This window comes from Electrophorus electricus, chromosome 10 (genome assembly GCF_013358815.1).
Source record: "Electrophorus electricus isolate fEleEle1 chromosome 10, fEleEle1.pri, whole genome shotgun sequence".
NCBI lineage: Eukaryota > Metazoa > Chordata > Actinopteri > Gymnotiformes > Gymnotidae > Electrophorus > Electrophorus electricus.
Genome location: NC_049544.1, coordinates 18,115,943 through 18,135,937, shown reverse-complemented (window position 1 = coordinate 18,135,937; position 19,995 = coordinate 18,115,943). Strand labels below are relative to the sequence as shown.

At 39.0% G+C, this 19,995-nt stretch overlaps 1 protein-coding gene across 2 annotated transcripts; it reads right to left on the bottom strand.

Moving 5' to 3' along the window:
• Positions 1 to 7,335: 7,335 nt before the first annotated feature.
• LOC113584545 (very-long-chain enoyl-CoA reductase) lies at positions 7,336 to 16,256 on the bottom strand. 2 transcript variants are annotated; one of them, XM_035530907.1, is made up of 13 exons: positions 16,099 to 16,256; positions 12,558 to 12,608; positions 12,214 to 12,265; positions 11,903 to 11,947; positions 11,192 to 11,295; positions 10,632 to 10,747; positions 10,420 to 10,525; positions 10,137 to 10,209; positions 10,000 to 10,043; positions 9,522 to 9,579; positions 9,336 to 9,427; positions 8,530 to 8,575; positions 7,336 to 7,936 (listed from the first exon to the last, which is right to left on the bottom strand). In XM_035530907.1, exons 1-13 carry the CDS (start codon positions 16,120 to 16,122, stop codon positions 7,809 to 7,811), a joined length of 939 nt encoding a protein of 312 aa, XP_035386800.1. In that variant the 5' UTR covers positions 16,123 to 16,256; the 3' UTR covers positions 7,336 to 7,808. The 2 variants fall into 2 exon arrangements, with proteins under 2 accessions (XP_035386800.1, XP_026877331.2); XM_027021530.2 differs by having other exon boundaries at positions 9,336 to 9,424.
• Between the last annotated feature and the right edge of the window lie 3,739 nt (positions 16,257 to 19,995).

Sequence of the window (19,995 nt, the reverse complement as noted above, 5' to 3'; positions counted from 1 at the left end):
TGGTCTACAAGAACATTTAACTTAATCTAATTTAATAATTTATTCAAAAATGAATTAAAATTAGGCTTTCTTCATCACTGATTAAATTTAGCAGTTGCAAATGCTATTTTTGTGATGTACTATGGCATTGAAATTAGTTTATTTTCAGTTGCTAAGCCACTAAAATGTTTTCTCCAAACACAATTCTTCAAAGTTTTACTTGCCATGTTTATAACTCTTTTAGACACAATGTCCTGAAATCAACATATTTGTAGATTTGCTAAACACACTTTTAATTTTTCTAAATTTGAGTTATTGCAAAGAACACTTTGCTGTCATGCTGTCTTACAGAAAGCAACTCTACTCAAACACTGAATCCCTGTAGTATTCAATGCAATACACACAGCACACATTTGCCATTATCTAAACACGAACAAGCTGAATTCTCATTCTAATTGTCGAATCAACCAATGAGAGAACTGTTATGCAAAGTGAATGCATGCATAAAGAGGATGATGACACCAAATTACAGATGACGTCAGAGCAACAATTATTAACCATGCCCATCCCCAGTTGTATCCATAATCAGGACATTCACAGAAGAACACAGGCAAGACACTTTACTGCACTGTACAAATCTGTTTTTTTCTCTATGCAATATAATTTACTTGTGGTAAATTATATTACATGATATTACATGATATTACAGTGATAGCTCAGTGGTTAAGGTTAAGGTATTTGACTTGTAATTGGTAGGCTGCCACTTCACCTCCCCCACTGCCACTGTTGGGCCGCTGAGCCATCCCATTAACCCTCAATGGCTCAAGTTGTACTTATTCATAACTGTAAGTCTCTTTGGATAAAAGCATCAGCTAAATGCCATAAAAACGTTTGTGCCCTTGTATTGCCCTATCATAGAAAAACCTTTGGTGATGCTACACCTGTCAGTGGTGGAAGAAGGGATATGTTTAAACAAAACAAGCAGAACGCTATTGTTGACATGGTCTGTTCCAACTCCATTAATTTAAGGAAAATACAAAGACAAATGATAAAAGACAACCAAGAAACCAAGACATTTTCCAAGAAATTGAAGGTGTGAGCACCCTTACCCCAGTTCTGCAGCACAACTGAATGTGTGTCAAACAGCTTCACTGCAATCTGATCCAATGCAACTGAATACCTATAAAACAGCTTTATTGAGTTCAATTCCAACAAAACAGTGATGGGCAAAAAAGATGCAGTTTCAGTATGTACAAGTAATCGCATGAATTAATATGTAATAATACTCTAATAATACTGTAATAATAATGTAGTATACAGCGATGGCACTATTTTTATATATGTGAGAGCAGTTGTGCTGGAGTAGACGGACACTGCAGGAGTTTTTTATATTGCGGCAGGCTTTAACCTTGCAAAGGGGAGGACATCAAAATAACATCAATGGCCACTGTGCTATTCTCCATGTCCTAGAAGACTTAGAATGTGATGTTGTTGAGGGGAGGCTCTTTAGCCTGACCCTGTCAGACACGAATCTGCACGGCTGATGAAGAGCCTCTGTATAACAGAAATATATTACATATTTCTGTTACATCTAGACCCTTGGTTATTCTCATTTACCTTTTTATAGTGTGTGTAGGGATGCTCAAAATAGATGTGCAATAAAATTAACCTCAGTTGGAAAAAAAACCCAAAGCTTATGTTTAAATTGTTTTGTCTACATTCACAGTTTACTTTATAGAGGTATATTGCTTGTTGGTCAGTTTATTCAGTTAAGGATTACAATTCAGAACATCTTTGCTTCAGATACAGTGTTTTCAGTTGATTGCCCTAATGTCAAGAAGGCAGCAGTAGTGTCTATATATTTGATGCATGTTTGTGTTTTGATGATCTCATTTTGAGCAAAGTTCATATGGTTTTGATTCAGTTGTCAAAGATACGTTTTGAAAAATAAAGTTTTTAGATTTGTGTTTAGGGATTTTGGAAATAGGTGAAAAACTCAACATTGTAGAAACATGTTTTGCCAAAGGAAAACTAAGATTGAAACAGCACATTGGTATCACATTCATCCTCAATCTGTTTGACAGCACAGCTGCAAGAATACATCTCTCAGTACTATTTCCCAAATCACACTGCTCACTGAATTTCTCTGTTAGAAATCATTTATTAAACTTTGGAAAGAGTAATTAATTCAGTCACACTATAATCTCCTTGTCTTTTACTCCTTCTCTCTTTGTCTGTTTGTCTGTCTGTCTCCCTCTCTTTTTCTTCTCTTCTCTTTTCAGACTCTGTTTAAGTGTAATCAGATTCTGAAAAAAGCTCTATTGATCTTCCCTCAATTCTGTTTTGGCCAGGGGGTAATTGGCATGACCATGAAACAGGTCATGACAGATGTGTATGCACGCTTTGGTGAGTCACTCTACACTGTCTTCTCTCTCTGTCTCTCTCCCCACCTCTGGCTGTTGATGGACACTCCAGCCCTGCCCCTGGCACACACCGGGATGTATGCCAGAGCCTCTCAGATAGCTCACTGAGCTTCAGGTCTCTGTTGGGGGTGGGGGGGTTAGTATCCTCCCATCTCCTCTCTGGACAGCCCCTGTGAGGTTGGCAGTATTCTTCAACAGCTCCTGTATCTGGCCTTTTGAAAGCCCTCTCATATCCAGCAGAGGCTCATGAGGGGTCTGTGGGTGTGGTCTTTCTTCCAGAGGTCTCTCTATGACCGCGTGTGAATTTGCATGTTCTCTCTGTATACCCAGTATGGTTTTCATGTCTCTGCCCTCCCATGAGTCACATTTGTGTTGTGAAGATTTAGGAAATGATATACCCAAAAACATTTGCTAAAATGTTGAGTCAGTGCTAAAACGGAGTCAGTGCTGTTCATATAAAGCCAAAATTAGCATAAAAATTAGCCAAATTTAACATGTTAGTGCTAGCATCTTAGGGTAAACTCACTCATGCAGTTGATAGGTAATGGTGTGGCATGAGAGACCTAAAGACTGGAGCATTTTAGCTAGGACTTTTGGAGAGAAAACATGGCTTTCATTGTGGAGAAGTTTGTCAACTTCACCTTCAATATCCCCGTCCAGCGTTTCTTCTTCCCGTAACACTGGTGAGAACACACACACACACACACACACTCTAGCTAACATGCTACACTAACACACAGTGTCAATACAGCCTCACACATAAAATTTTACAGTGCTTCACTGGAACTGCATCATCAATGTCACGAAATGCTTCCCCATGTGTGTGCTGGCTGCAGAGTATTAGACTCTATGATGAGACCAGTGGCAGATGAGAATCTGGATGTGGTGAAGGAGAGAGAGAATGTACAGTGCAGGGATAACCAGTGATGTCCTGCAGATCAGAGATGTATCCAAGGCAGAGTACAGTCCCACGAAGCATGCTCTCTCTCTCTCTCTCTCTCTCTCTCTCTCTCTCTCTCTCTCTCTCTCTCTCTCTCTCTCTCTCTCTCTTTCTTTCTCTGTCCCTCTTTATCTCTTGCTATCCACATCTTTGTAAATCAGGTTGGCAAGAAAGCAAAAGATGCAATTTTACAAAAGGTATTTGTACTTAATATATTCAATAAGCTAAAAGTAACAGTACTAACAGAGCCAACTTTTTCCTTCTGTCAGGCATGTGAGCTCATGATAGAATTATTTCTCAGACATTCTGGGGGACGTGTAAACCTGCGGCGGTCAGGACTTGTTTGGGTGTGCCCACCAGGAGAGATAAAGTGGAGAACCATAGTGTGTGCTGTGGATAACATGTCTTGTGGCCTTTGGCATTTGTGGTAGGCATCGCCTTTAACTCATGACATGTGCTGTTGGAGGTCTCTTTATGACCACATGTCTTAACATCTCCACCCATCCCCCTACATGCCCTAACACCAGCCTACCCTTGCATACATTCTCTCTCTCTCTCTCTCTCTCTCTCTCTCTCTCTCTCTCTCTCTCACACACACACACACACACACACACACACACACACACACACACACACACACACACACACACACTAACACTAATGCCATCCCAACTCCACTGCCATGTGACCTAACTCCATTCCGCTCCATTGATTGGTGTTACTTAGCTTTGTACAGCTCAGACAATCTGAGTTGATGTTGGAGTGAGAATAAATGACACATAGGCCAAACATAATTTCTAATTCATAAAAAAATATATAGAGCCAGTATAAAAATTTAAGATGGTTTCATTATTATTTTATTACTGTTACCACAGTGTTGGCATACATTTCATTACTGTCCCCCATGGAAATTCCTGTTCAAACTGTCACAATGGGAATATTTTCAGATATGAATAAAACATGGATATCTGCAGAACTAAGCTTAAGTAATGAAGCTTCTTTTTCTCTCCAGTCTACATCCAGTGCATTATTTGTGTCCTTCAGCATTTTAAACAAACTCCTGCACCAGAACGTGGGATACTGTATTCAGTGTGATGCCATAGATGATTGTATGATTGTTACAGAGCAACTCTGTGCCTGGTGCAGAGGAGTCCCGGTGTCCAAGATAAACAGGGTGACATGCACACACACTCACACACACACACACACACACACACACACACACACACACACACACACACACACACACACACACACACACACACACACACACACACACACACACACACTAACACTCCCGATCTACGTCTTTCACTCTCTCTTTTCACAATTTATTCTCTCTCTGTCTTCTTTTACTCCTGACAGTTCTTTTTCTATTTTTTCTTGTCTGTCTGACTCACTGGAAGTCCTGCCCCTGCCATTGTGTAGTTACAGTGATGCTTGAAAATTTGTGAAGCCACTGCTCTCCAAAAAGAACACTGCTGCCAGTCTGCAGTTTACTAAAGATCACATGGACAAATTAGAAGGCTATTTGAACAATGTTTTGTGGACTGATGAGACCAAAATTAAATGTTGGTTTCAATAAAAAGCATTATGTTTAGAAAAAGGAAAATACTGTATTCCAGCATAAAAATCTCATCCCCGCTGTGAAACACAGTGGTGGTAGTATCTGGGTTCGGACCTATTTTCCTGCACCTGGACCAGGATGGCTTGTCATCATTGATGGAACAATGAATTCTAAATGATACCAGCAAATTCTAAAGGAAACTGTCGGGCCATCTGTATATGAGCTGAATCTCAAAAGAATGTCAGTCATGCAGCAAGACAATGACCTTAGGCACACAAGTCGTACTAAAGAATGGATAAAAAAGAATAAAGTTAAGTTTTTGGAATGGCCAGGTCTTGACCTTAATCCAAAACAAATGTTGTGGAAGGACCTGAAGTAAGCAGTTCATGTGAGGAAACCCACTAATATCACTGACTTGGAGCTGTTTTGTAAAGAGAAATGAGCTAAAATTCCTCCAAGTGGATGTGCAAGACTAATCATCAATTACTGAAAACGTTTAGTTGCTGTTATTGCTGCACAAGGGGTTCACACCAGATACTGAAAGCAAAGGTACACATACTTTTTGTTGCTCACAGATATGTACTATTGGATAATGTTCCCCAGTAAATAAATGACAGAGTCTAATATTTGGTCTGATTGTTTGATTTGGTTATCTTTATCTAGTGTTTGACAAGCCTGTGAAGTTTTAGGTCAAATTTATGCACATATATAAAAACTTCTAAAGAGTTCACAAACTTTCAAGCACCAATGTAACTGATTAGACAATTCAGAAGCTGGGGTTGCCTCCATATGTGAGTTGAGCCAATAGAACCTACAGCGACAGAAACAAGCGAGATGTACATGGCCATTATCATGGTTGGTTGCCCTGTCTTTCGGCAGTTGATCTCAGACCTTCACAGTCAGGCCAATTTATATCAAACAAACAAAAAATCATTAACAAACCATCTGTTGCAAATGATTATTAAACCATTTGCACCAGATGGTAGGGTCTGGGCTAATGAGTTGCCTATTCACACAGAAACACAAACATATAAACATACAAAATGGTTCATCACAACCAAAATTGTTTATAGAATACAAAGCTGAACAGAGCAGCTCTGTGTGGTCAGCATGTGGGTCTCATTGCATGTATGAGCAGAAGGAACCCACCCCAGTCTTGCAGCTTCCTGTGGGGAACTCTATAATGATTGTGATTCAGTATGGCAGGGTTAGGCTCGCTTGCTCTCATCTTCCTGCTACTCCTGTACAACCAGGAGAACAGAAATATTGAAAAGTCCTTCCCAGGATTTTGACCCAAACATTTGGTCTTGCTAATTAGCTCAGGGCAGCAAATAGAACACTGCTGGAAAAGCTTTGGACAAAAACCTGCTGATGCACCCAAGGAGGCTAGGATGAAACACGCTGGATTCGGACAAAAACCAAGACAAAAGAGTTTTGAGGTTCTTCTTTGGTGTTATGAGTTTATTTTCTAATGCATTCTGCTTCACTCTTTCCCTGCTTGGCCTTCTGTAGTGATGCAAGTACACCTATACTAAACTACATAGCCAAAAAGATATCAAATGAGGTAGCATGCCAGTACTTACTAATAGCAGTATTGATTCACTTTTGTGAATAAATAGACTTGCTGCTATGAAATATATTGCCTTATGTGACATTATTGCAAACCACAGATAAATGGTTTATTTTTCTGGAAATGTGGAAATGCACAATAGACTTATAAATGTTAGATATATTTAGTTTCCTAACATGCAGTATTTACTACATATGGCTGATAACATAGAAAATATTATTAAGATTGTTGTTCCTTGTTTTCTGATGTTAAAGCATTAAATACAGACAAACAACATAAATACACATTATAAAACAAGTAAACTAAGTATATAGTATGGGAAATTTTCATATGTTAATGGCTAATTTATAATAACATTGTGCTCCTTGGGAATGTCCTAAAATTACAACAGTAACTGCACTAGTAGAAGTATAGTGAACAATAAAAAGCAAAAACGTATTAGTTGTAAAAGGAACTATTGTACAAATAGTTAAATTGTCTAAACCTATTAAAGCATAGGTTTTATTTGTTTTATTAGCTTGTGTTTGTATTAAAGCATGTCATGATATACTCTTGTTGCTTTACATTACAGTTTTATTCAAACAAAACAGAGCTGCCAGGAAGCTTGTTAATAAGAAACTCGGCAGTGTCCTAAGAGACCTTCTTTCTCTCCCAATAGATACATAACACACACACACACGCACACACGCACACACACGCACACAAGCACGCACACACGGGCGCGCGCGCGCGCGCACACACACACACACACACACACACACACACACACACGGGCGTGCACGCGCACACACACACACACACACACACACACACACACACACACACGGGCGTGCGCGCGCACACACACACACACACACACGCACCTACTGTAAAATACCGGTATTCCAAGGCCACAGAAGCCATAGAACTAAACACAAAATACCTCAGACACCCAGAAACCATTAACATTTCTTAATTTATCTCACATTGTTTCTACAGTCCCTAGTTATTACTTAAGCTCTCTCTTTATCTATATAGATGTTAATATTTTCAGAAAATATTTAGTTAATATTTGCTTCTGGGCTCTTATGGCTCCTGGTAGTCACAGTCCCTCTGGTTCTCTCTGCTCCATTTTATACATGTTTTATACATGTTCTTCACACGAGGCATAAAGTTCTTTTAGTTTCCATGGAGTTCCCCAGAGGAAGATCATGAGAGTCTGCATCATTGCAGCTGGGTAGTCCTGAAACTCTACCCAGGACTGGGACTGCCATGTTGCCACAGGGTGCACTGGGTACTGTTTTAATCTCAGAAGAAAGAGGCATCCTGAAGAGCAATTAGTGTTCACTGTCAGAGCACAAAAGGAAGGATGGGCATGCGGAAGGTGGGGTAATCCTTAAACTCCCTGGTGTAGGCCCTGTGTTTCCCCTTAGCCCATATCGTCATCTGAACAAATCCTATCAGTGTGAAGAGAACAACTGCCAAAGAGTCCAAATGAGAGAATTACACTCACACTATATACAAACATAAATATCCCCCTATATATATATATATATATATATATATATATATATATATATATATATATATATATATATATATATATATATATATATATATATATATATATATATATATAGAGAGAGAGAGAGAGAGAGAGAGAGAGAGAGAGAGAGAGAGAGAGAGAGAGAGAGAGCGCGAGAGAGAGAGAGAGAGAGAGAGAGAGAGAGAGAGAGAGAGAGAGAGAGAGAGAGAGAGAGAGAGAGAGACAGAGAGAGTTCAAATTGATACATAAAGGTTTCTAGAGAAACAGGATGTTCATTTCTATCTGAAGACCTCTGTCCAAAACACTGTTTCTCTAGAAACCTACATATATTCTACAAAATGAGCAAATATGTAGAAAATGTAGCATTTTTTCAAGGAAAGATGTTTTTCCACTCATAAGGATGAAAAAGTGTCTAAAACCAATCTTTTAAAAATATTAACACAAGTTTAAGAAGCAATAATATCATATCACTATATGTTATAATAATATCATGCTTATGGTAGCTGAGTATTGCTAATAACTCACCTGGAACACACTGAGTCATGATGGAAAAGCCTACCCAGACTCCTACCTGCAGTTCATTGGAGAATACAGTCAAGAATGAGGGTTGCGTTTCATACAACCAAGTGTTTAGCTGTTGGCACTCAGCCACATCCTTCTTGCACAAACACAAACACTCAGGTGCTGGCTGCTCATGTTTTCTTGCACAAAGTGCTAGATCGGGTCCAGAGTAATCTTAAAACTAATTAAGAAACATATCCCATTTGAATAATTAATAAAGGCCTGAAAATTTGTCAACTCTTTGGTGCAAACAAAGTTTAGGACCTTCACCAGCACTTTATGGGGAAAACCTTGCTTTAAAATGTTCAAAGAAAGAGCTTCAGAAGAAAATCTCCTAAGACTGTAAATGAACTAGAGTGAACTGAGGCGAATGTTGCAGAACATTCTATGGCAGTGAATCCTGGTTCTGGAGATCTACCTCCCTGCTGAATTTAGCTCTATCCCTAATCCACCACACCTGATCCATCCAATTACTCTCTGCAGCCCCTTGTTAGCTGGATCAGGTGAGAGAAGTTTGGTTTGGAGATGAAACCTGCTGGAAGGCAAATATAAAACCAAGGGATTATGGCCACTGTTCTACAGGCATCCATTCTAAATCCTGAAGGAACCACAGCACTACAGTTAAGTATTTTCCCACCCTCTTTTAAAGCAGGGAGATTACTAAATTGCAGTCATTTTTCTGTAGGTACAAGCAGGTATGGGATAACAACGCAACATTTGGGGTCACTTGTGTTTGAAGAACGTTACATTGGTATATTGAAGACTCTGACCTCGTATGTGTAGTTAGGACAGGACACGAAGAAGAAGAGCCAGGTAAAAGGGTTTTTAGATGGGTGAGGGAACCGTCGGCACTTAGCTCCTACTAACCAAATGCAAAAGAACATGAACATTTATGTTCTATAATCTGCATTGAAACATTTACTGGTTGAGCTGATATTTGTTTATTGGCCTCCTACCTCCTCCTTTTAAGCTGCTAAGTGACCAGTGAATAGAGAAATTACCTGCCTCACACAACTGGAAGAAAAGTAGCAAAATTAATGTTTAATGTGAGCCAACTCTAAACATACAGTGGGCATTTAAAAGAATATTCCAGAAATGTTTAACATTATCTTTGTGTATCACATCTGTAGAGTATGGTTGATTTATCACAGACAATAACTTTTACAGGCTTCCCTGTATGTAGGAAAAAATGGACAAATCTCTTTCTCCAAACCCAGTGGAAACCTATGAACAGTTGATGATATCTTTCTCAAGAAGTGCCCTTATGCCTACATTATAGGTGTGTTTGTTTCAGCCAGATTCCCATTCTTTTCTAAGAACAGGAAAACATTATGAAATTATTTCCCATGAAAATTGACCATAACTTACAGATGTAATAAATAGAGATTAGATGGAATGATACTGAAATGTTACTGAAGTGAAAATGTTACTCACTGCAAAGATAATTATTGCATAGTTGACCTGTCTCTCACCAAATGCTGAAAAATAATTTATACATGTGTTTAGTAAAATAATGATCTGGTCTTCAAGAGACATGAGGAAAAAATGTTTAGAAGTGTCGAGCCACTCACATGGTGGGGTGTAGAGTGGGTGGTTGATGTAATAAGCCAGCCATGCAGAAAAACCCCAGTAATAAACACAGTTCTGTAAAATCAACATGTACATGAGCGAATAAACCTTAAAACATATGCAACATATTACTTATCCTTTAGGTAAATCACTGTTTAGTGAAGCAGCAACCATTTGGTATATTGAGTGACTCAGAATATGACTTTGAAGTGGGAGTATTTATGAGAGAGCTATACTATTTTCAGTGCTGAAGCTAAAAGATATTTCAGCAGTGGGAATACATACCCTTATAATGGTTTTTAGAGGCATTGTGCCATGGGAGAATCGGTGCACGAATATTGTCTCCACCAGCCTCTTGATGTAGTGGAAAGTATGACAAGCACAAGCCAGGCTGAGGACACCAGAGACAGAGTCAAAATGGGTGAGACAAGGAGGTGCGAATGATCAGAATCACCTGTTAGCTGTGTGAGTAAAGAGCCAGTGATGAGGGAGCACACCTGACCACAGGATGGGGGCTGGTGCTGAAGGCATATTTATGGGCATAGATGTGGGGAAGCCGGAAGTAGAAGAGGAGGTATATTAAGAGAGGTCCTGCATACTCTGACATAAACACCTGGAGATGACAAATGGCATCCTGCTAAAGTCTGGGATCAGACATGTAATCTCATTTAATCAAGCCCAAGAGTAATGATCCACGGTAGCGTCTTGGTCATAACTGGAATTATGGCAAATATATACAGCAAAGTCTGATTATTCAGTTATTCACTTTTATTTATGTTTCATTCATATTTTTAAATTTGAGCTTTATGCTATTTGGCATTGTTAGGCAGCCTTATTGAGATCAGAACCCACACTCTTACTGAGTAAATTATACCAAGACTAATGTCATCCAGCACTATTTATACACAATACTTACATAGACTCTATTAAACAGATACATTTTGATGGTGGATGGAAAAGGTGGTCAGAAATGTTCCATATGACTACTGATTATATTCAGGAGACATTCATTAGTAGTGCATCATCATGTTCATTTCAATAGCACCCCTGTTCTTACCATTGTCCAGCCTAACTGTGGACCCAGGTCTCTAAAATACAAAACTGCTGTGGTTCCAACTGGGAGATTCTGTAAAACTTCATCATCTTTAAGCTGGTTTCCCACTGAAAAAAATGCAAAACATATAGCTTTACCCAGTTTTGAATAGTTTGACATTCAATTTTTTGACAATCATTCATCACAAAACATCTTAAATCCAGTCATTGATTTTTTTAAAGCCACCAAATCAGCATTTTGAAGATCCTTTCATACTTAATAAAACTGTAGTGTTTTGTCAATGTATTGTTTTTAAATTATTATTATTTTAATTGATGCTATGATTATAGTCTGTGCCAATGGAACAAAAAATCATATAAAAGAGAATGTCTTCAGCGCTTTCCTCAGAGGAATACACAGCTGCTTCTGGAGCAGGTGAATTCATTTTATATGAGTTCATTGTGTATGAATCTCAAGTTGACCTTTAAAACCTGCTATATAGATGACACAAAAGATTAATGGAAGAATCATTTTTAGATGTCTTCTGGGAAGATGTTAACCCATATAATGATTTCAAATGAAGACTCTTTCTTACAGCTTGTGTTCACTGCCTAAGCTTATCTTGACTACAGCACCACACATCTGGTTATCTTTATAAGTTATGTTAATAGGATGCTTTTATTCTATTTATTCTATTTTATTCTTTAATTCTTTAATAAAATGTCTTGTACTCACTGGGATGTAGTTTCAGGGCTTGTCTTGCTGGATACCACTGTGGATCTGAGATGAATGAATAGTCAACAGAAACGATGTCACACAAAACACACACACACACACACACACACACACACACACACACACACACACACACACACACATATATATATATATATATAGTAATAATCAATAATAATGCATTTTTATACAATTGTTATTATGATTTCTGTACTAAACCAAAATTCTAATTATGTTCTGTTGTAAGATATAGTGTCATATGCATCTGACTAATATGGCAATGAGAAATTCATCAATGAACAGAATCTTACATGACTTGTGGAACAGTGCTTTAATGTCAGCAATGGTTGACTGAGGTTCAACCTGTATACACACATGTTGATTTGTCACACAAAGGTTAAGCTTATTCCTAGGGCAGCATAACTGGCTTCATATTGAGAATGTAAACTTGGTTTGGAAAAACAGTTTATTTTGTTGTTCTTCTTCTTGCACTGAAATATTCTATATGTTCCCAATAATGGTACTGGAGTTTGCTAACTGTATGATGAAGTGTTTTGCCTGCCATAACACACCAGGTTCAGTTTGTTAGCTAATGACCACAGCTTTTGTTTTTTTTGTATGCAAAAGAATTTAATTCCTGTTCATCTCTGCTTACCTTGTCCAAAAAGCAAAACTGTCTTTTTGTTTTAGCATCCAGAATCTCCACCTAAACGAATACAAGTATTATTTTAGATCATCAAGGAGACAGTTGTACTACATCATGTTAACTCCATCATCATAAATCAGACTGATTTAGAGAGAGCTTGAGGGACCTGGATAGGGTCACTTAACTCCACTCTGTCATACCCTATATTAAAATAGGTACCACTTCAAACTAAGGTCCAAGTAGGGATATTTATCTCTCCAAGAGATGTTAGGGATGAACAGTAAATAAACTGGTAGAAACAGACAAACTTTACAGCCTAAAATTAGTTTTGCAGAGCTGGCACAGCTGGTAATTCATTTCTGAACACGTTATCAGCTGTGTAACTATTACATCCTACCTGCTTCATCCTGTCACGGAGTACAAGTGCAGAACACTGCGGTCAAAGTAAACATCTCCCAACAGCTTAAAGCTCTGGATACAGACAGCACCTCAGTAAACATGTCCCAACAGTTTAAGGCTATGGACACGGACAGTACCTCAGTAGCGCGCATCGCCCTATTTAGCCTTAATAAGTGACTCACGAGTCAAACGTTAGTCTCCGAGTTTAGGAAAATATAGATCATTGGCGAATAGTTTCTCCCGGATTAGGCCCTAGTTTATCGCATATTTATCACATCTATCAGTACGCAGTAGAAAAAAACGAATCTTGTGCATCCCTTTAGGCGAGCTCTCAGTCTCACGGTTGCATCGGGTTGCCATGCAGTTGTTTTTAATCTCAGTTAGAGGATGTCGTGGGTTGATTTATGGTATATGTATAGGGCTCGGAAAGCAAAGCAATTTGCACTGAAAGCACCACAGGTCCAGAGATCAGCAGAACTGTCATGCTTAACCTTCTATTAGATACCCGAATATCTGCAGTATGCCCAGATAAGAAGATGGAACACACAATAGCTCAAATCTAGTTTTGAAAGACCCACAGCACAGCACTGCTCATTTGAGTGTTCATCCTTGCTCAACACACCATATTCTATCCAGAATATTCCTCTGTGAGAAGAGGTGTACAAAACTCTAGGGGCACTAGTCTACAACACCATCATCCCATGTTGCATTCTTTTGACTCAAGACACCAGAGAACTCAAGGCTACCTGATAATTTGAGTGGTTATTTGAAGAAATGCTTTAATGGATGACTGTAATGTAAATTGATGGCTGACGTTCCAAGAGTAAAGCATCTCCTTAGATCCCTGTCTTTGCTAATTAGCTGGGTGATTCAAAAATGTGGCACAATACTAATATTAATTTACTGAACCTGACCAGGTGAGTTAGAGTAGAGAATGACACTTAATCTTGCTGTACACTGGTCCTCCATGGTGTCGGCTATGCTGTATACAGTGTGAGAGACCTTTAGTTAAACTCCTACACAAATATCCCTCTCTAAACTGCAATACTATGAGGGGAGTATCTATCTGCTTACACCTCAGGTGAGTATTTTGCCTGAACACACTACTTTAAGGGAGAAGAGTCTGTCCTCTGGATGGCCCCATGCGCTGGAGTGTCATCACAGTCGGGATCTTTGTGTAAAACATTAAGTACAACATGATGATGTGACCTAGCAAAGACTCTTAAAAGGCCTCGTATGTCTAATTATCAAAGATGTAGTGCTCATTCACTGTGAGATCCAGGGCCCTGCTGATACTGTTCATAGAGGGTGAGAGAGGAAGAATGAAGAGAGGTTGAGAAAGGGAGAGGAGAGGGTGCGAGGAAGGGTGTACTCAGAAGAGATGTAGAGAGGGATAGATAGAGAAGGGAGAGGGTAAGAGGGAGAGATGGATAGAGAGAGGGAGAGAGTGCAGAGGGAGGGAGAAGGTGCAGAGAGGATGAGAGGAAGTGGCAGAGGGAAAGGGAAAGAGAGAGAGAGAGAGAGAGAGAGAGAGAGAGTGAAAGGAAGAGCCAAAAGGGAATGAGACAACTGCTCTATAGAAGTACTTAATGGATTCTTTGATTAGAATAAATTTGATTATATTTAAAAAATCTACATGGATTTAGCTGATTATCTTAAAAAATCTTGATGAGTTTCTCTTTTGAAATATAATACAAACATAATCTTTCCTGAATTTGAAAGATTGAGTGGAAAGTGAGTGTTCGTAAAAGCAGAAATGCTCCCAGCAGCTCCACTTGTTCAAACTCTTGTTCTCTGTAGCAAATCAAAGCAGCATCCCACATAAATGATCACACATTTTTTAACCAGTCCACAGAATACAGCAGTCACCCACGCTGACATCAAACAGAAGCCTCTGCACATGGTCAAAGGGTTGGATCGTAAAGCTGTCGCAATTTCAGTCATGCAGAGTAATCGATGAAAGTGCTCGCACTAATTTCAGAGTGCTGGCTGCTGGGCTGCCTGTGCTAAATCTGCTCTGCCTCTGGGCTGAGGGAACACAGGAGTAATGATGAGGGGTGGAGTGGAGTGTGACCAGTGCCCTGTTGGGTGGGAACAGAGCCAGGGCCCAACTCTCTCACTGTAGGCCTTGTTCTGCCTAGCAATACATTAATTTGAATTAAATAAACCTTATTACCCATGTTGTGAATGGCAGTTCTATTTCTTACTTGTTTGAATTTTTTTTTAATGAAGATTGATCTCCAGTGTTTGGCGTATCAGACTATGAATGCATGCTGATTTGCTGATATCTCTGGCTGCCCCCTGCCACTCGTTTGACACTCCCACCCGCCACCATGCAGGAGAAGTTCCTTGAGAAAGAGCAACTCCACTGCCGGTGGCACTGATACATCTGACTACAAACTGACAGAGCGTGGGGTCAAAAATACCGCAAGACCTCACAGCGAAGATATACCCAGATTAGCTATAGAGGTCTAAGACAGTTTCTTTAATTAAAACTGCTTCCTGTAGACCAATGGGACTTCTGAAAAATAAGTATCTCAAAATAATAGCACATTTTGCAAAACAACATTTGCTGTGGCATTGAAATAGACCTTGCTTTGCCATGACAGTGTGATATGTCCCTGTATAATTCCCATAACGTATTTGCTACAGTGCTGTCATCACCAAAGCCTGCAATTTGGTGCAATATTTCCCTTCAGCAAAGAAGCTTACAAGGCATGACACTTCTCCAGACAAATCTAGCTCGTCCTCATGTCACTAAGTGATGCTACCTAAAATGTTCCTAACCTTTCCCAGACTGAGCTCACAGCAGGGCTTCAGTCAGAAAGCAGATTAACCCCACAGAAAAGCTTTACTACACTGCACACTATAAAATTATATGAAGATCATTACAAGGTACAGCTATATCTGGCAAAGCTCATCTCTGATCAAATACACTATAATTTTATCTCAAACAAAACCTCACTTTTATTTAAATGGACAATGGGTTTAAATGAGTAAGTTGGCAAACTCCACTGAACATGTGCTTTAGGTTTCCAGCAAAGTTTAAGATATGACTATAAAACAAGTCATTGAACTTTTAAATGCTCACTGTTTCTCCTTAGTGAATTTCAATGAATTGCAAATTTGATTATTTGACATTTTGTCTTACCTCAAAAAATGTTGTTCTGCTCATTTTGAGGGTGCCTTCTGCTTCTCCTTCAACTCGTTTAGAGAACAATGTCTTATACTGCTTAGAGAACAATGTCTTATATCCAGACAATCCCACCGATCATTCTTCCCTCGCTCTCTTTCTCTAACTCTCTCTCACTCTCCCCCTCTCTCCCAGAACTAAGGACAGACAGCATATAGATCTGAAACCAGACTCTCTCTCTCTTTCTCTCTCTTTTCCTGACTCTCTCTTTCTCTCTCTTTTCCTGACTCTCTCTTTCTCTCTGCCTCTCTCTCTCTCTCATATGAGCTGAGGCACCCCGGGGAAGCCCCTTGCTGGGGTAAAAATAGATACATCCTCTCTACTTCTGCTCAGGAATGCATTATGATCCACTTGTTGGCAGACTGGTGACAGTGAAAGAACAGAACACAACGCTTTACAAAAATGTCATAAAGTGAAATAGAGATTACTGTATTCATATAGAAATATAACTGAGACTGCATGTTTATTTTTCCTAATTTTGTGGCAGCAAAGCACCTTTAAATCTTTGTGATATGAAAAACAAAATTAGTGATTTAGAAGTGTATTTTAATTCGTGTTTTGTGTAGTTTACATAAGGGGAGAACACAAGTTCCTTGGTGGTTAATTTCCAACCATGAATGATATTTAATGGATATAATGGGTAACTCCTGCCACAACTATTTAACCAAAATAGACTTAACAAAATGAAACTGCAACAAAACTATGCGCAAATGGATTAAAAGAATCTCTCATAATCAGATGAAATAAGTAAATCCATCTAGAAATAGACTATTTTCAGAAAATGTGCTCATAAAATAATTAATCTCATAGGGAGATAGATTGAAAATATTTGAATCACTGTTGAGATTCAAAATATAACTCAGGTTAAGAAAATGACCCAGAGTCCAGCCTGAGACCAAAAAGCCTTACTGAAGATGAATTAAATATTCATTGCAACATGTCAGAAATATCATATAGCCTAAGGGGCCTGTCTCACATACAACTGAATAAGGTGAAATGTCCTGTATGCATACATGCATAAACTGTTTCTGTTCTCTGAATACCAAGATGAATAAAATATTCTGCAGCTACGATAAATGTTGTACATATGAAATGTATTTTTGATTTAGTTAGCAAAACCATGTTAATCTAGATTCCAAACATATTAAATAACTCATAGATTTTTAAATAAATTATCAAGTGAAAACTGTACCAAAATCCTACTGAAGCCCAGCCCCCTCTTTGAAGGTCCCCTTAAGGCTTATAAGATCATTATTCCCACTTCCCTTTGTATGTTTTGAGCATCAGATACAGTAAAAGCGCAATTAAAGACTCCTCACTGTGGGATAGAAGTTGGGGCTGGGCTTGGAGATGAGGTCAGATCACTGGAGCTACACACCTGGTCCTCCACTCCAGCATGTCATTCTGCTCCTTTACTGCTCTGGCAGGAGCTATGCAACCTGGAGTTCTTTGTGCCATTTATGCATTTCTGTGGCATTAGGCACCATGCCAGGCAAGTGCCCTGGTAACAGTATTCCACAGTGCAGCTAAAACTGTCTGAAGCATAGAGAAGGGACTAACTGGAGGATTGATGTGAACACTTCTGCCACCCCTCCTCCCTGTGATGTACAACATTTGCATTGCATACATAATGAAAGCACTTACAGGATTGTAAAGGTGTTCTTAATCTTATTACACAGCCTTCCAAGGTAATATACAGCACCTTGCTTTAGTGTAGAGCTTCCAATCACTCTGTCAGCTTGTGTTTTGTGATAATGAGCAGCTGGCTGTGTGTTATCACTTATCTGTTGTGTTTTAGGTGACTGAAAAAAAAGTTACGTTTAACATTTTCTTGAAAGTTGGAAAGGACAGTGCGCAAGGTCCTGACTTATCGTTGATCTGTCTTATACACAGACCTCTGTATGGATAAGTTCAAGCTGTTTTATTTACTGCTCAGCACTGTGTGTGAAAGTAAGAGTCTGATCTGAACGAGTTCCTGTGTGTTTCATGTGTGTATATGTGTATGCATCTGAATTGGGAGGTGTGCTGTACAGTGCACTGTGCTTTCTATATGGAAAAGGAATTCTTCTGTTGGTTCTTGTTCTTTTGAACAAGTAGTGCTTCTCAGCCCTTGGATGGGAGAGCTGTCAAGCACTAGTCAGACTTGGCCTGGCTTTCTCTTACATGCTGTATACGAGGCAGGAGTGGAGACACTTGGTCTCAGCCTAGTCAGTGCAGTATGAGCTGAGCACATTCTAAAGTACAGATCAAACTAGCATTGCCCAGAGTAGTTCAGTGTCCCCTGCAAGCATAGGAATCTTGGAGTAACAGCACCTTCTGCTGGGGTCAGTCGACATTACAAGTCATTACAACAGGTTAAAATAATATATTTTGTACTAGTGCATCCCTATCAAGCCATAGTATGGTAGGCAATATGTCAAAAATAAAACGCACAACTACATGATATTGTACCCGTTTTCAACATGACTCTAGGGTCATCGGGGACTTTATAGCAGTGTGTTCAATATACCATTCAAGTTGTTTTGTTTTTTTTGTTTGTTTTGTTTTGTTTTGTTAGGCTCATTTTAGCATTTTAGCATTTCATCCATGTATTAGGAATGTTCAGATTCAGGTGCTGTTTGTTCCAGAAACTCACCTGTTACACAGAGTCTAGCGGTCACTGGGGTTAATCCCAAATGAGTGAAATCCCCTTTCATACCACTGGTTGAGCAAAAGAGCTTCTGAATAGCAAACCTATTTCATTTGAATATCTTCAATATATGATAAATGATTTCTCAGTGAGGTTTTATGTAATTATGTGTTTGTCTCATGTGAGCCAGTCTCTTCCCTCAACTGATCTGTGGCTCACAAAAATGGCCACAAGATTTCCCTCAAGGTCACTGGAGTCTCTATCAACTTTTCTATCAAATGGAATCATCTGTCATTACACTGTGGCTGCCACTGCAGGCACATCTGTGGGCTTTGTGCCACCTTAGCCCATTCCCGACGACACATGGGCAGTGGCCCGGGAGAGTGGAGTGGTGGAACTCGGTTGAAGAGATCCCTTTCCTTGAAGGCAGTCTGGACACTTGAGGTAAAATGACTAGGAAGGATTCTGCCATCAAAAATTTCTTTATCTGTGTAGAATTGCAAGGGCTCAGCAGAAGTTTGCTTTTTCCTCTTTCTCTTTCTCTTTTTCTCTCTCTTTATCTCTCTCTCTCTCTTTCTCTGTCTGTCAAACACAAAAGCACTTCCATTCCACACAGACATACATAAATACATACTTAGAATAGTTTCAGCAAAATTAATCAAATGGAAATAAATGGTTGTGTTTGGGTAAAGTATTATTAGGCTAAAAGAATTACCCAGAAATAATCTATGAAAAATACAAGACATGTCAATCAAATGTCAAACATGAATGTTTTTCTGCAAATCTGGAATTGTAATTTTATAGTTATTACATTCGCCACAGGGGGGAAATATTATTGTTTCAACAGCTGCTTAAAAAGCTTTAATAGACTGCAGCATTAGATATTTTTACCTTCAACCTACTGCAGAATGAAATTTTGTGAAGGGTGTGCTAATATGTATAGCACAAAGACAACTAATATTGATATTGTTTTTTCCATGTCATGTCCACATGCAGAAGCACGTTGTGAGTTTTACAACAGATGTCATGTTGAAGTGCATCAAAAGTTGGAATCTGTCTTCATGCATGCTAGCTGGATGAAAAACACTTCTCAAATTACACAGGAGATCATTTCTGCCTTTATCAAACCATTCACACCAAGAAAAAAGGCTTGAAATGTGAATTTTTTAAAGGTAGCAGGCCAAAATCCCGGAAGGTAGACTGTAGGTTTAATAGTCCATCACCAA

What these genes read in the sequence shown, in the direction of transcription:
- LOC113584545 (XM_035530907.1), bottom strand. Translation starts at nt 16,122, where the DNA reads ATGAGCAGAACAACATTTTTTGAG. An exon ending in CCCACTCTACACCCCACCAT is followed by an intron (nt 10,044 to 10,136) that starts GTGAGTGGCTCG and finishes ATTATTTTTCAG; the next exon opens with CATTTGGTGAGAGACAGGTC. An exon ending in GTCCTAACTACACATACGAG is followed by an intron (nt 8,576 to 9,335) that starts GTCAGAGTCTTC and finishes AATGAACTGCAG; the next exon opens with GTAGGAGTCTGGGTAGGCTT.